Source organism: Staurois parvus, unplaced genomic scaffold (genome assembly GCF_062004578.1).
Source record: "Staurois parvus isolate SC_StPar_1 unplaced genomic scaffold, SC_StPar_1.0 ptg000310l, whole genome shotgun sequence".
NCBI classification, from domain to species: Eukaryota; Metazoa; Chordata; class Amphibia; order Anura; family Ranidae; genus Staurois; species Staurois parvus.
The window spans coordinates 1,930,609-1,947,223 of NW_028318106.1; the positions used below are offsets into that span (position 1 = coordinate 1,930,609).

General features: G+C 41.7%; 1 protein-coding gene and 1 long non-coding RNA gene across 3 annotated transcripts in view; one reads left to right on the forward strand and one right to left on the reverse strand.

Moving 5' to 3' along the window:
* The window catches only part of ATP8B1 (ATPase phospholipid transporting 8B1), a 144,251-nt gene that overhangs the window by 87,271 nt on the left and 40,365 nt on the right, over window positions 1-16,615 (forward strand). For both annotated transcript variants that reach the window (XM_089683442.1, XM_089683441.1), the window contains exons 8-9: window positions 2,595-2,665; window positions 6,843-6,925. In XM_089683442.1, the coding sequence (XP_089539568.1) occupies window positions 2,595-2,665; window positions 6,843-6,925 (154 nt within the window). The remainder of the gene's footprint in view (window positions 1-2,594; window positions 2,666-6,842; window positions 6,926-16,615) is intronic.
* LOC149457637 (uncharacterized) overlaps window positions 1-16,615 on the reverse strand; it is a 110,073-nt gene that overhangs the window by 68,869 nt on the left and 24,589 nt on the right. The window lies entirely within an intron of this gene.

Below are 16,615 nucleotides of genomic sequence, written 5' to 3' on the forward strand. Positions count from 1 at the left end.
GCCATATTTATGCTGTTTAAATGGACCCTAACATAACATAGCATATATTTAAAGCCATTTTTTTTTCTTTTTTAATAAAGTATGGAAGAATTAAAAACATTCTGTGTAATATTTTAACCCTTTGTATTCCATGGGAGAAATTTCCCTTCCAGTTGAAAACTGAAAAAAATGTGGTCTCATGACCAGATTTCTGCTGAGATACACAGATGGCAGGCCAGTCACCAGATCTAAATCCAATAGAACACCTTTGGGAGATGATAGAACAGTATGAATGTGCAGCTGACAAGTCTGCAAACATTGTATGATGCATTCATGTTAACATAGACCAAAATCTGTGAGGAATGTTTATGGAATGTAAAATCCATGCAAATTGAACCTGTTATGAGAGCAAAGGGAAGCCTCAGTCAGTATTAGTATAGTGTTCATAAAAAGTTGCTTAGTGAATGTAATTACTGGACAAGTCTAAAAATGGAGATGTGACCAAATTAATCTTTTGGCTGTTCATTTCCTAGCCAAACAATGAAACCAAGTTTGCATACCCTTGGAGAACTGATAATGTATGTACCATTAAAAAAAAAAAGAAAACCATGCGTGTGAAGGCAAAACACATTTCTTATGGGATTCATCTTCAACTGTAGGTCATAACAGAATGGCACAAACTAAACATGGCAACAAGTGAACGAATGAACCCTTTTCAAAAGTCTGCATACCCTTGATACTTAATGGTTCTTAATCCTGTGTATTTTAACATCAATGGTCGCATGCAGTCTTTTGGAATAGTTGTCTATGATGCCCTGAATTCCTGCAGGTTGTATAGCTGCTCATTTGTCTTGGCAAAATGCCTCAGAGTCATGCAAAGCCTTTGGTCGTCTTGCATGAAGCGCACATTTAAGATCTCACTAGAGTGGCTCAATGATATTAAGTTCAGGAGTCTGTGATGACCACTCCAGAACCTTCATTGTCGTGCTGGAAAGTTCAAGAGCGACCTTTTTGAGCAGTTTTCATCCAGAAGGATGCAAATTGTCTGCCAGTATTTGCTAATAACTTACTGCATTCCCTGTGCCTTTAGAGCTCTCAAAAAAACAAACAAAAAAACATCAGTGAGCCACCACCATGCTTCACAGCGAGGATGGTATTCTACTCTCTGTTGACCCCTCTCCAAACATAGCGCTCATGATTGTGACCATATGGCTCTATTTTGGTCTTGTCACTCCAGATTACTGTGTGCCAGCATATGTGTCCACGTGTGTCAAGTGCATATTGTAACCGGGCCATTAGCGCAGTAAAGGCTTCTTGCTGGCAACTCGACCATGCAGCTCATTTTTGTTCAAGTATCGTCATATTTTGTTTCTTCAAACAACCACGCCATCTTTTTCCAGAGCAGCCTGTATTTCTCCTGAGATTACTTGTGGGTTTTTTTTTATTTGTATCCTGAACAATTCTTCTGGCAGTTGTGGCTGCAATCTTTCATGGTCTACCTGACCTTGGATTGGTATCAAGAGATCCTCGAATGTTCCACTTACTAATAAGCTATTGAACAGTACTGACTGGCATGTTCAAGGCTTTGTATATTTTGTTATATCCTTTTCCATCTTAAAAAGTTCTAATACTACGTTATGCAGGTCTTTTAACAGTTTTTTTTCAGCTCCCATTGGCTCAGTATCTAGCCTGCTCAGTGGAGCCACTTGAGAGCTAACAAACTCATTGACTATTTATACACAGACACTAATTGCAATTTAAAAAGTGACAAATGTGGAAAATTAACCTTTAGCTGCAATTTTACCTGTGTTTTTCATCTTGTCTGTACCAAGGCCAAACATTCCAGGATATGTAAAATTTTTGATAAGGGTTATCTGGCTGATTTCTGTTAATATGATTTAAAGAGCAAAACAACTAACAATGTGATAATAAATGGCTTCATGTGACCTTACATAAACATTTTTTTGGAATGATCAGCCACATTGTCAATAACCATGCCAACATTTCATGATTTCTGCCAGCGTATGCAAACTTTTGATTTCAACTGTATAATACATCATGGCAATCAATGAACCGATACAAGTCTGTAACATCTGAGTGTAAGAAGCTGCAGTACAACACTTGGCTTGCACTTTAAAGGAAGCTTGTCCTAAGACACGGAGGCTGCCTTTGCTGATTTCTCATTCTGAAAATGCGAATTGCCTTCCTGTTGTAATAATCTCGAGGTTCCATTTCTTTTTTAATCGCTGACCTGGATCAAGCATGCAGAGATGGTTCTTCTGCATGCATGTTGCAGGTCAGTGCCTCAAATGTGTTAAAATCCGAGTACCAAATCCTATTTTCAGAATGAGGTCAACAATACCTCCAGTTTAGGTTTGTTCAGAAGGCTGAATAAAAAACTATTGGACTTGAGTAGAGTAGGTGAATGGTAGAAGGTAATTAGAGACACTTGGCAGGCAGGCTGTTCTTCCTGTCTGACCAGTGTTGTATTCTTTTTATGGGTTTAAAGGTGTCACAAGGTGATCCCAGATGACTTATGTACATGCTTTTAAGCATTGAACCGTCACTTAATAAACACTATCAAATATCCATCTGTTTGTTCTCTTCTTTCCTAGGCGGATGTGCTGCTTCTGTCCAGCTCCGAGCCAAACAGCTTGTGTTATGTAGAGACGGCAGAACTGGATGGGTATGGCTGTTTTGTCTGAGCCATCGAATGTTGTGTCTCCATAGGCAGATATGTGAATAGTTTTGTCTTTGTATGATGTGTGTCTCTCCTTCCTCTGTGGTCCCTGTCTGGTGTGTCGGGTGTCATTCCTGTAATATCCCAATAATAGAAGTATCCTCTCAAGATAAAAATATGGAAACCACGACTGCTGAATTGTTTTTGGGTGCAAGTCCCAATGTTTGTTATACACATGCTTGTTCCAAGTCCGTGACTCACCAAGTGGTGGAGAAAGGGTAAGGGTAACCGTTCTGGAGCCTGCATTTTTGATAGGATGTCAACAATGTCCGCTAACATATTTCCAGATTCTATGAAGCCTACGTTTTGAATAAATGAAATGTAGCTGCTGGGTGTCGGCAGCATATCCGAGTACACATTTTGTAGAGAACCCAAGAAAACCAGATTTCCCATTATAAAAATATCTACTAGGTTAAGGAATTGAAATTTATTTTGTTGCTCAGTGAAGCTGCTGAGTCTAGTAAAGGACCAATAAGGAGATAGGTGTAGACGTGAGGTCAGCTTTTGTTCCTGAAGTTAGTATTTTCATTGTAGTGCAACCTGAAGTTTGGTAGCCCTTTAACACTTTGGAAGCTATGGGGGAGATTTACTAAAACCAGAGTGCAAAATCTGATGCAGCTGTGCATGGTAGTAAATCGGCTTTTAACTTCAGCTTGTTCAATGAAGCTTTGACAATAAAACCTGAAAGCTGATTGGTTTCTATACAGAGCTGCACCAGATTTTGCACTCTCCAGTTTTAGTAACTCTCCCCCTATCTAAAATTTTGTTATAGACAGGCAGCTGTTTGCCAGAGATTGATGGGCGGTGGGACATCTGCTCATTCCCAAATCCACCCGGACCCATCACTTTGTAGCTTGTGTTGCACCCTCCTAGTTAGGTTGCTAATAGGTTGTAGTTTTTGACTCCTCTGTAGTAAGGGAAGCAGGATTTTATTGCTTTTGGCTCTTCTGAGTTCTGCTGGTTTCAACTACTCAAGTACTTCCCCGTGTATTCTGGAAAGATCAGGAACATAGTTGGTTGGAAGGGGCAGACCTTGGGATGAATATTAATGCAGCCTCTGCCAAATCCTGGTCAAGAGGGTGACAAGCAATGGGCTGGTGTGTGCATACATAGTCTGGGGTCGTCCTTGTCCTGGTGGAGAGAGTCTCAGCCTGGAGGGGCTGTCTGCCCTCCTGGGCTACCTAGCTGAACACTGCAGGAGGAACTAGTAGGGTGGGGGGTTCTGAAGCTGTTGAGAGCAGTCTAGAGAAAGTCTGCTGAGGATCTGGCCAGGAGACTCACAGTACAGTGTATGGCTGATACTGGACGGAGGCATCCATGTACTCGGACACAGTGAGTAGAGGCCTGAAAGTTCCTAGAGAGACTGTTGCTACTTGACCTCTTTTTGAGAGACTGATCCAGATATGCTGGCTCAGGGCTGTTTCTAGTTTGGGATCCTCTTGCACTAGAGGCCTACCTTGAAGAGGTTCATTAGTATTAGAGTGTCATCCATTGGTTTGCACTAGTTCTGTAGTATCCCAAGGCCCACCTTATACCCTATCCAGGTTCTTCAAATAAACCCTAAAGACACACTTTCTGCCTGTTTATTGCATGGAGAGAGTGTGAAACTGCAGTGTGCTTGGCTGCTGTCACCCTATAGGGAATAAAACCTGAGACAAACATCTTGGGGTCTACTCTACACTTGTTGCTTGGCCTAGGTAGCCTACTCATGCAGTTCAAGCTCCGTGCACACTGGGCATTTTAATAAAGCTGGTAACGTTCGCTGTGTAAAGTCACATTAGAAACGTGAGTTTTTTAGCTTTTTTGTATTGGCGTTTAGCCTCTTTTTTTGTTCTTGCTTTTTTTGTTTTTTTTTTAACCAAAAATATATACAGTTGTGTTCAAAATAATAGCAGTCAGACATCACTAACCTGATCAATCACTGTTTTTGGTAGAAATGATATTTCTACATGGCAAATAATTTACTAGTAGGTGTAGTAGAGTAATAGAAATCCAACAGACCCAACAGTCATGACATGCATGCTGCTGATTCTGTGTAATTGAATCACTCATTGAAAGGGGCATGTTCAAAATAATAGCAGTGTGGAGTTCTATTAGTGAGGTCATTCATTCTTTGAAAAACAGGTGGCAATTATTGCCCTTATTTAAGGAAGGAAGGCAGCAAATGTTGTACATGCTGGTTACAGTGCATTTCTCTCTGAAATTCTGAGGAAAATGGGTCGTTCCAGACATTGTTCAGAAGAACAGCGTACCTTGATTAAAAAGTTGATTGGAGAGGGGAAAACATATAAAGAAGTGCAGAAAATGATAGGCTGCTCAGCTAAAATGATCGCAAATGCTTTAAAATGGCAACCAAAACCTGAAAGACGTGGAAAAAAGCGAAAAACTACCATTCGAATGGATAGAAGAATAGCCAAAATGGCAAGGACTCAGCCAACAATCGGCTCCAGGAAGATGAAAGAAGGTGTAAAGTTCCCTGTGAGTACTGTTACAATTAGAAGACACCTGAAGCCAAGCTATCTGCAAGAAGCCCCCGCAAAGTCCCACTGTTGACAAAAAGACATGTGCTGAAGAGGTTACAATTTGCCAAAGAGCACATTGACTGGCCTAAAGAGAAATGGCGCAACATTTTGTGGACTGATGAAAGTAAGATTGTTCTTTTTGGGTCTAGTGGCCGGAGACAGTTTGTCAGACGACCCCCAAACACTGAACTCAAGCCACAGTACATTGTGAAGCCAGTGAAGCATGGTGGTGCAAGCATCATGATATGGGGATGTTTCTCATACTACGGTGTTGGGCCTATTTATCGCATACCAGGGATCATGGATCAGTTTGAATACATCAGAATACTTGAAGAGGTCATGCTGCCTTATGCTGAAGAGGAAATGCCCTTGAAATGGGTGTTCCAACAAGACAACGACCCCAAACACACCAGTAAACGTGCAACATCTTGGTTCCAGACCAACAAGATTGACGTTATGGAGTGGCCAGCCCAATCCCTGGATCTTAATCCAATAGAAAACTTGTGGGATGACATCAAAAATGCAGTTTCTGAGGCAAAACCAAGAAATAGAGGAGAACTGTGGAATGTAGTCCAATCATCCTGGGCTGGAATACCTGATCACAGGGGCCAGAAGTTGGTTGACTCCATGCAACACAGATGTCCAGCAGTTCTCAGAAACAGTGCGACTACAACCAAATATTCATTAAGTGATTCAAAGAAAAGCAAAATCTTCAAACATTTTTCAGTTTATATAGTGAATGTTTGAGTTTGTAAAGAAGAATACAAACACTGCTATTTTTTTGAACAGTCTAATATTCACTTTTCTTCAATTTCTTTAGAGGAACAACACAAATTTGATATATTTTTCTTCATGTGTTGATTTGGAATAGAATGTGTCGTGTTCCCAATGCATTTGTGTGTATGGAAATAAAAGCTATTAGAAGGATTTTGAGCTTTATTCACTTTTTTCAACACACTGCTATTATTTTGAACACAACTGTATATTATTTTTTTCATCCAAAAACGCTGGTTTACCATGCTTTACCGCGTTTTCCCACATTTTCCAGCGTTAGAGCGTTTTTACAGCTAAAAAACCCCTCCAGAAACTCACTAGTCCTGGGTTTTTTTCCAGCCAAAAAACGCCCCTGCCAAAAAACGTCGATTACAGTCTGTGTGTGTGTGTGTGTGTGTATGGACACATAGGATAACATGCTGGGGAGTTTACTGGCTATAGAAAAGAACGTCAAAAGGCAAGAACAGCCACTGTAAAAATGTCCCGTGTGCATGAGGACTAAATGTTCCTTTTTTTTTGTTTTCTCAGTGAAAGAGCTGTTCTTGTTGTCCACAGGCCTTTAGACCGGTTGTATGCAGAGATAAATGCCTCTGACAGTTGAATATGCCTATTATTGACCAATACGGAGCCCTGTTTGCCATGATCCTTTTCCCAGTTTCCTCTTCAGACTATGGCATCAGCGCCCAGTTGACGTTTGGTCATCTTTATTGCCCGTGTGCATCAGCCCCTATGACTCTCCTCCCATATGTGTTTGCCCTTCAATTCATTTAGAATTCAAAACCGTTAATCACAGTGTAAAATAAATCAATTAATTTAATGTGTTTTAGAGAAACGAACCTGAAGTTCAGAATGTCTCCTGAAGTGACTGATAAGCTGCTGCAGGATGAGAAATCGCTGGCTGATTTTGATGGTAAGTCTTCTGAGCTTAGACAAGGCAATGGCAACCTACTGCAGCCTATATAATAGATATGCATTCTGATACATTTTACTGTCTGCCTTTGTTTTCATAGTCATACCACCACTTTCCTGTTACTGCAGTTATGCTTGATGTCTAAATATGAGTGATCAATAGACAGCAGACCTTGACCCAGTGCATTTGGTAATCTGCTCTCAGTAAGAAATCTGGTCAGGTGCTCCCCTTCTCTGCAGGGCAAGCCTGTAGGCCTGCTGGGGAGGTCTAGTACAGCATGCTGAAAGCGGAGAAAAGGAAACCGCATGGGGGAATAAAAGGTTGTTTAAAATATTAATGGGGGGTTTTTTTGTTTGTTTTTTTGTTTTTAGTTATTTTTAGCAATTTTTCAAGCGGATGTTAAAACTCTCACCTACAGTTATTTTATTAACGTTTCCTTTTGCTCCAGTATATGCTGGTCTCCTGTGTGTTGGCTGCACCTTCTGTTTTCAGGGTATGCTGGGGAATGCTTGTTAGTATGCTCAGTGTCCAACAGGAAGTTCGCGGAAGAGATGTACAGGAATGGGGAGGATATTGTTGTATAATGTCAAAGTATGTTTTTTTTTAGATTGACCACTTGCTATCTGCCCTATAGCAGAAGTACTGCTACAGGGCGGCAGGGCTGCGCAAAATCACGTGTATATATACGTGATTTGCATTTCTGATTAGGGGGCGCCTGCTGCCCTACCTGCGCTGCTATTGGCCGCTGGGGATATCAATCACCGGGTCCCGGATGGCGATTCCCAGCCGGCACTCAGGTCTCTCCCCTGTCAGCTTTGCCGATAATCACTGTGTGTAGCCAACAGAGGTCTCTCTCCTATCAGCATGGACATGCTGCTTTGTATCTCTCTGCACAACCGAGAGATACAAAGCAGCATGTCTCCCAAGTAAAATGGCATACAATGTAAAACTCACACAGTTAGCCCTTTGATCGCCCCACATGTTAACCCCTTCCTGCCCAGTGTCATTAGTACAGTGTCAGTGCTTTTTATTAGCACTGATGACTGGATTCATGTCAGTAGCAGTTCCACCAAGTGTCAGAATGCCTGCCGCAGTCCTGCTGTAAGTCACTGATCGCCACCATTACTAGTATAGAAAAATTCCAGTATATATACCACCATTTGTAGACACTACAACTTTCAAGTAAACCAAGTAATATGCAATTTTTTTTTGTTTTTTTTAAGCAGACTTGTAGCAGAATACATTATTAATAAATTTTGTTTTTTTAATTTTTTTTCTAGATATGTGTTATAGAAAAAAGTCAATTTTTTTTTTTATTTTCAAAACTGTCGGTCTTTTTTTCTTTATAGCGCAAAAAATAAAAACCGCAGAGGAGATCAAATAGCACCGAAAGAAAACTCTATTTGTGGGGAAAAAAAATGACATTTCATTTATGTACAGTGTTGCGTGACCGTGCAATTGTCAGTTAAAATGATGCAGCGCCGTAGCACAAAAAATGGCCTGGTCAGGGAGGGGGGTAAATCCTCTGGGTGGCAAGTGGTTAGGTTACTGGGCATTGATTGCTGCACTACGCAAAAGTAATTATTGGTGATATGTTGGTGTAAAAAAAAAAAAACAAAAAAAAAACTAAGAACAACATTTAAGACCATTTACATGTGCAAATCCGTTACAAATCACAACATGGGGATAGAGAACTATAAAGAGATATGAGAGTGAGACTTCATTTGAGCGTTATTGCAGACATTATGGTTGAACTGGATGGACTTTTGTCTTTTTTTTTTCAGCCAGACTAACTATGTAACATTTATGCAAGTTAAACATTTATTTTTTTTTTTTTACATTGCTAAATAGATGTATAATAACTTACTGTAAATAACAAGTACTGGTCATTTGTTTCCTTTTTTTTTCCCCCCGTGTTCCTTTTAAAAGTGGGGATGACAAAATAATATTGGAAACAATGCGTTAATCCGTTGAGTGTGAAGGAATGCAGAGGTATGAACAGTGTGACTGCTGACCAGGTCACAATGTGTAGGAATACTGGGCGCTTAGCCGCAGCCAAGTGTAGTCTGAGTCAGGGAGGAAAGTCACCCCAGAAAGAAAGCAGGATGACCACAGACAGATCTCACTGCCTGTTCTCCTAAATGAGACCATACTGGTCTATGTACAGCTAAATAATGACCTTTTCCCTATGAAATGCCTTTTTAATCACATTGTCAAAACTTACTATACTATTTCAAAGTGACTACTTTTCATAGAAACACTTATAGTGATTGTAAGCCTCAGACATGAAATATGAACAGAATATATCCCTCTATAGTGTGTACTTGTCTCAATTAAGAGCACTAAGTGTAATTTCTGTTTGCTGCTTTGTTCTTCAGCTATCAGCATGAATCACTACTGACAAGTTTTCCTGACACCATGAGAAAAATGGTGGAGGGACTTAAAGTAGAGTGACAGCCTCATCTCCTGTGAACGCGTGTGAAGGTGGGTGTGTCTCTGCCCTCCAATCACTTCTCAGAGCTCTCCTCACTGAGCTCTGCAGAGTATAATTTCAGCTTTCCACTCTCTGTTTTCTAAACTCAAAGACAAGCTTTATAAATGCATCACTTTGAACAGATGTAGAGAAGATGAGATTGCAGTTACAGGTAGAACTTATGCAGGAGCACTTGTTTCATCTCTGTGTATCACCTGAGGCCAGTCACATCACTGGGAATATGTAAGCATTTACAACCACCATAAAACTGATCCCAGAGCACACAAACAATTCTATAAATACAGTTGTTGGAAATAAAATATGTAAACCTTACATGATTTGCAAGTATGAAAAAATATGGAATGTTTTGAGTTGAAAGCGGAAGTGATGTAACATTCTTTTGCTTCCACTGTGTGATGAGACACCTAGCTAACAGGTGGGAATCCTCACTTTCGTCATTCACTGTGTGCGCTGCTAGTAATATGGAGTCATGTCAGAGCTTACTAAGCTTCAAAGAGGGCAAATTGTTGGTGCACCTTAGCTGGTGCCTCTGTGACTGAAGTTGCCAATGTGTTTGCTGTGTCGCAAGGTACAGCATCAAAGGTTATGATGGCGTATATAGTTTCTGGGAAAATGTCATCCAATAAGCATGAGCACAGTCGACATGGTCAACTGACCGAAAGAGACAAAAGGACATTGAGCAGGATTGTGACCCGGAATAAGAATACAACTGCTGCAAAAGTGACTGCAGAGCTCAGTCTCAGTCTTCCAAAGCCCATGTCCACAAAAACTGTGCAGAAGGAACTCCATAAGCAAAATTTTCACAAAAAACCACTAGTGACCGATATTAATGCTCAGAAGAGGAAAGCCTGGTGCAACAACCTTAAATCCTTGACTATTGTTCAATGGAAGACTATAATATGGTCCGATGAAGCAAGGTTCACACTGTTCCCAACCACCGGACGTGTTTACGTATGGCAAACACCATCCCAGGTTTATGACCAGGACTGTCATGTGGCAATGGTAAAGCATGGTGGCAGCACAATCATGGTTTAGGCAGCCCTATCTTGGTATTCTGCAGGCCCCATCATTACTTTGAAAGTCACTGCCAGCTACTATGTGCAATTTTTGGCTGACCACGTGTACCCCATGGTGCAGACATTTTTCCTGAAGACCAGGATGATAATACACCAATCACACAGCTGGTGTCAAATCATGGATGGACGAGCATGCAGACGAAGCCTCACACCTTACCTGAGCACCAGACTCACTCACTTAGACCAGAGCTACTATGGTCAATTTTGGAGAACAAGGTTCAGGCTTGTTTTCTGCCTCTGGCATCTTTGCATGCGAGAACTGGAGTAATTTTTGCATGAAGAGTGGTATCAGATTCCATTATCCACCATCCAAGAATTACAGTTGTCAAAGTTGTCAATCCCCAGGGCAACTCTGGCCATCTTGGATGCCAAAGGTAGTCCAACACCATATTCGGTAACTATTTCATTCTCTTACCTGGTGTTTCAATAATTTTGTACAAGTGTGTATGTATGTGTGTATATATATGTGTGTGTGTGTGTGTGTGTATGTATATGTGTGTGTGTATGTATGTATATATATATATATATATTTATTTTGTATGTGTGTCCCATAACTATTGGGACATTGACACAATTCTAACATTTTTGGCTCTATACACCACCACAATGGATTTGAAATGAACAAGATGTGCTTTAACTGCAGACTGTCAGCTTCAATTTGAGGGTAATTACATCCAAATCAGGTGAATGGTGTAGGAATTACAACAGTTTGCATATGTGCCTCCCACTTGTTAAGGGACCAAAAGTAATGGGACAATTGGCTTCTCAGCTGTTCCATGGCCAGGTGTGTGTTATTCCCTCATTATCCCAATTACAATGAGCAGATAAAAGGTCCAGAGTTCATTTCAAGTGTGCAATTTGCATTTGGAATCTGTTGCTGTCAACTCTCAAGATGAGATCCAAAGAGCTGTCACTATCAGTGAAGCAAGCCATCATTAGGCTGAAAAAACAAAACAGACCCTTTAGAGAGATAGCAAAAACATTAGGTGTGGCCAAAACAACTGTTTGGAACATTCTTAAAAAGAAGGAACGCACCGGTGAGCTCAGCAACACCAAAAGACCCGGAAGACCACGGAAAACAACTGTGGTGGATGACTGAAGAATTATTTCCCTGGTGAAGAAAACACCCTTCACAACAGTTGGTCAGATCAAGAACACTCTCCAGGCGGTAGGTGTATGTGTGTCAAAGTCAACAATCAAGAGAAGACTTCACCAGGGTGAATACAGAGGGTTCACCACAAGATGTAAACCATTGGTGAGCCTCAAAAACAGGAAGGCCAGATTAGAGTTTGCCAAACGACATCTAAAAAAGCCTTCCCAGTTCTGGAACAACATCCTATGGACAGATGAGACCAAGATCAACTTGTACCAGAGTGATGGGAAGAGAAGAGTATGGAGAAGGAAAGGAACTGCTCATGATCCTAAGCATACCACCTCATCAGTGAAGCATGGTGGTGGTAGTGTCATGGCGTGGGCATGTATGGCTGCCAATGGAACTGGTTCTCTTGTATTGATGATGTGACTGCTGACAAAAGCAGCCGGATGAATTCTGAAGTGTTTCGGGAATATTATCTGCTCATATTCAGCCAAATGCTTCAGAACTCATTGGATGCCACTTCACAGTGCAGATGGACAATGACCCAAAGCATACTGCAAAAGCAACCAAAGAGTTTTTTTTAAGGGAAAGAAGTGGAATGTTATGCAATGGCCAAGTCAATCACCTGACCTGAATCCGATTGAGCATGCATTTTACTTGCTGAAGACAAAACTGAAGGGAAAATGCCCCAAGAACAAGCAGGAACTGAAGACAGTTGCAGTAGAGGCCTGGCAGAGCATCACCAGGGATGAAACCCAGCGTCTGGTGATGTTTATGCGTTCCAGACTTCAGGCTGTAATTGACTGCAAAGGATTTGCAACCAAGTATTAAAAAGTGAAAGTTTGATTTATGATTATTATTCTGTCCCATTACTTTTGGTCCCATAACAAGTGGGAGGCACATATGCAGACTGTTGTAATTCCTACACCGTTCACCTGATTTGGATGTAAATACCCTCAAATTAAAGCTGAGTTTGCAGTTAAAGCACATCTTGTTTGTTTCATTTCAAATCCATTGTGGTGGTGTATCGAGCCAAAAATGTTAGAATTGTGTCCATGTCCCAATATTTATGGACCTGACTGTATATATATTCGTATTTTCCGGCGTATAAGACGACCCCCTACTTTTCCTGTTAAAATATAGGGTTTTGGGCTATACTCGCCATATAAGACTACCCCTCTTCCAACGCACATCAAATAAAAATTAAAAAACATCCGATTTGATTTCAATATGGTATGGTATTTCAGTATGGTATTCCAATGATGGGGCACTATTCCTCCCACTGACACCAATGATGGGGCACTATTCATCCCACTGACACCAATGATGGTGCCCCATCATTAGTGTCAGTGTGTGAGGAACAGTCCCATCATTGGTGTCAGTGGGAGGAATAGCACCCCATCATTGGTGTCAGTGGGAGGAATAGCACCCCATCATTGGTGTCAGTGGGAGGAATAGCACCCCATCATTGGTGTCAGTGGGGGGGGGGAATAGCGCCCCATCTTTGGTGTCAGTGGGGGTGATAAGGCCCCATCTTTGGTGTCAGTGGGAGGAATCAGGCCCCATCTTTGGTGTCAGTGGGAGGAATCGTGCCCCGTATTTGGTGTCAGTGGGAGGAATCGTGCCCCGTCTTTGGTGTCAGTGGGAGGAATAGTGCCCCGTCTTTGGTGTCAGTGGGAGGAATAGTGCCCCGTCATTGGTGCCAGTGGGGGGAGGAATAGTGCCCCATCATTGGTGTCAGTGGGAGGAGGAATAATGCCCCATCATTAGTATCAGTGACACCAATGATGGGGCACTATTCCTCCCACTGAGACCAATGACACTTGCTGACCCCTGTTCCAGCATGGTGCTGCTGCAGCCAGCATATGTGGTTGCAGCAGCACCATCTGCACGGCACACTTACCGGCCGCTCCCTCACTCGCTGTTCGCGGGGCCGCTCGGCCCCGCCTCCTCGCAGGTGATTGGCCGCCTGTGTGCCTTTCCTGAGCTACAGTTCTGGCGCCCAATCACCGGTGAGGAGGCGGAGCCGAGTGGCCGCGCGAAAATCGAGTGAGGGAGTGGCCGAACTGAATGAAGGAGCAGCCGTGCTTCCTGGACTGGATTGTCGTGGGACTGGGATCGGAGCCAGGTAAGAAACAGCAGCCCCCTCCCCGCCCCTGTACTTGGTGTCCCTTCAGTTGGAAGGGGGGGGGCCGGGGGCACCGCGCTGCCCCCCCCTAAAAAGTGCTGCCCTGACACCAGCTCGGAAGTGTCAGCACACCGTATACCGGCGTATAAGACGACCCCCGACTTTTGAGAAGATTTTCATGGGTTAAAAAGTTGTTTTATACGCCGGAAAATACGATATATATATAATAGTATGAATATATATATATATATATATTAGTATGAATGTGTACGTTTCTACAAAAATTACCAGGTTATAGACACTCCTCCGTATTGCCACAGGCCCGAGCAGCGTGATGACGTCAATAGATCACGCCCACATGAGTGTGCGCGTGGTCTATTGACATCAGTTTGATGCATTCCTACTGTATATCTATCATTTAAAGAAAATGATATATGCTAATGCAGTTATACATAATGTAATGTATGTTCTTATATTCCTGCCCTAATCAAGAAATATTACCGACGAAAGATGGCATTTCTAACCTTTATCTATAAACATAACTCCCAATATAAAGCCCAGAAAGGAAGTATAATCTAATATTTTTTTTTCTAAAATCTCAATATGGTTACAGCCTTCTAGATCAAATTAAAATAGTGTATATTTTCTGGTAGGCTTTTTAAAATCTGTTTGAGCTCTTTCCCAACATGGTCTTCTGAAAATAATGCCCACATAATAGTGTAGTGGGCTGAGCCTTTTATCTTCGTGTATAGGTGATAGGAATTCCATTGTTGTTGTGTTCTCCATTAGGAAAGCTTGGAAGGTAACCTGCAAGTCATCCAGTCCAGGTCATTTACCTTTTGTGCTTCTGGATAACCATTGAGGCGAGACAAATGTTCCTGCAACACTTCACCTATGTGCAGCTTGGCTTGTTTTAAAAGTTTGAAGAAGGAATTCATATAAAGACTTTTAAATACTGTGTGTGAGGCTTTTTAAGGCCTTGCAGGCAAGGATCCTATTATAGACGACTGAAAAATAAAAGGTACCCCATCCTGCCTGGGTGATTTTAACCCCTTAATATAGCATCTCAGAGGGTCCCTATTAACTCTCTCTTGCAGCTTAAATCGTGTTGGAAGGACACAATTTATAGAAATTATTTTTCTGGACTAATTGCATTATAATCAACACTTGGAGCTATACAAACATACAAAAATATATGTTTTGACATATATTTTATTTTATACAGGATGTACCCATGACCTATGCTTTGTTTCTATAAACAGTTGCTGCTGCATTTTAGTCTCTCTCTGTCTCTACAGAGCTGTAGAGAATAAAAATCGGGAAAGTAACTCCCTTCCATTTAGCTGTATATGGAGACTGAGCTTCAGCTATTCAGCTCTGTAACCAGGCTTCTTCAGCAATGCACTTAAGGTTAGCCTGGTAAACATGTGGAAGAGGTGTGGATATATGGAATATTCATATACAATATGTTATAGTTAAAATGAAAGCATATTATGTTGAGCATAATAAATGAATATAGAAATATAAAAAGTGTGTGTGTTGCATTCATAAAGGCTACGTTCACACTAGCGCTGTGTGCAAGCGGCAGAGAGGCGTTTGGGAAGCGTTTTTACCGCTTCCCAACCGCCTCTGCCAATTCTGCACATTACAGCACATGGTGCTGTTCTAACGGGAGCGTTTGCGTCGCGGCAAAACTGACGCCTCTGGTCGAGTCAGGAGGCTTTGAAGCCTCCTATTCTCGTCTATGGTGCCGCTCCTCAAACGCCCGGCCGGCGTTTGCGGTGCGGTTGCGACGCGGTTGCGGGGCGTTTGCGGAGCGGTAACACCACTCAAATGCATTATAGGCGTTTGCGGAGCGTTTTTTTAACGCTCGGCAAACGCCTAGCAAACCCCGCTAAACCGCGCATGCGGCGTTTGCAAAGCGTTTGCCGAGCGTAAAAAAACGCCGGACCAACGCTTGCCAAACGCTATAGGGGCGTTTGGCAAGCGTTGGCAAAACAGCCTAGTGTGAACGAGCCCTAAAGTATTCAGACCTCCTTCACATTTTTCAGTTTTGTTTAAATTCATTTTTTTTTCATTAATCTGCACTCCGTACTCCATAATGAAAAAGTAAAAACAACATTTTAAAGATGTTTGCAAGTGTCTGAAAAAGGAAAAACTGAAATTTCACATTGATATACATATTCATACCCTTTCCAACAACACTTGAAATTTAGCTCAGGTGCCTCCAATTTCTCTTGATGGTTCCTGAGATGTTCCTACACCTTGATTGGAGTCCACCTGCGATAAATTAAATTGATTGGACATGATTTGGAAAGGCACACACTTCTCTATAAAAGGCCTCGCAGCTGACAATGCATACTGTATCGCCTTAGGTTCACACCTAAACGGTTTCCAAAGCGGATTGCGTTTTGCAGAAACACCACACTACAGTCCATTTAACATGATTTCCTATGGGACAGGTGCGCATCTCCGTGTTTTCACCCTGTGCGTTTTTTGGAGAGTCAGACTTTTTTTAAATGTGAAAAGTTGTGTTTTTGCTTCTATATACTTCAATGAAAAGGCTACAGAAAAGCATGTAGTGCATTTTTGCTACATTTTTTATCTGTTTTGCATTTTTAAATCTGCCTAGCAACAAGAAAAAAATGAATAATGCAAAACGCATCAAAAATGCATGTGCAAAAATGCAGAAACAGATCAAACGCAAACTGCTTCGGTGTGAACCTAGGGTTACAGCAAAAGCAATGAGGTCAAAGGAACTGCCTACAGGGCTCAGAAATGGATTATTACAAGGCACAGATCTGGGGAAGGCTACAAAATAATTTTTGCTGCACTAAAGGTTTCTAAGAGCACAGTGGCCTCCATCATTCTCAAATGGAAGAAGTTTGGCACAACC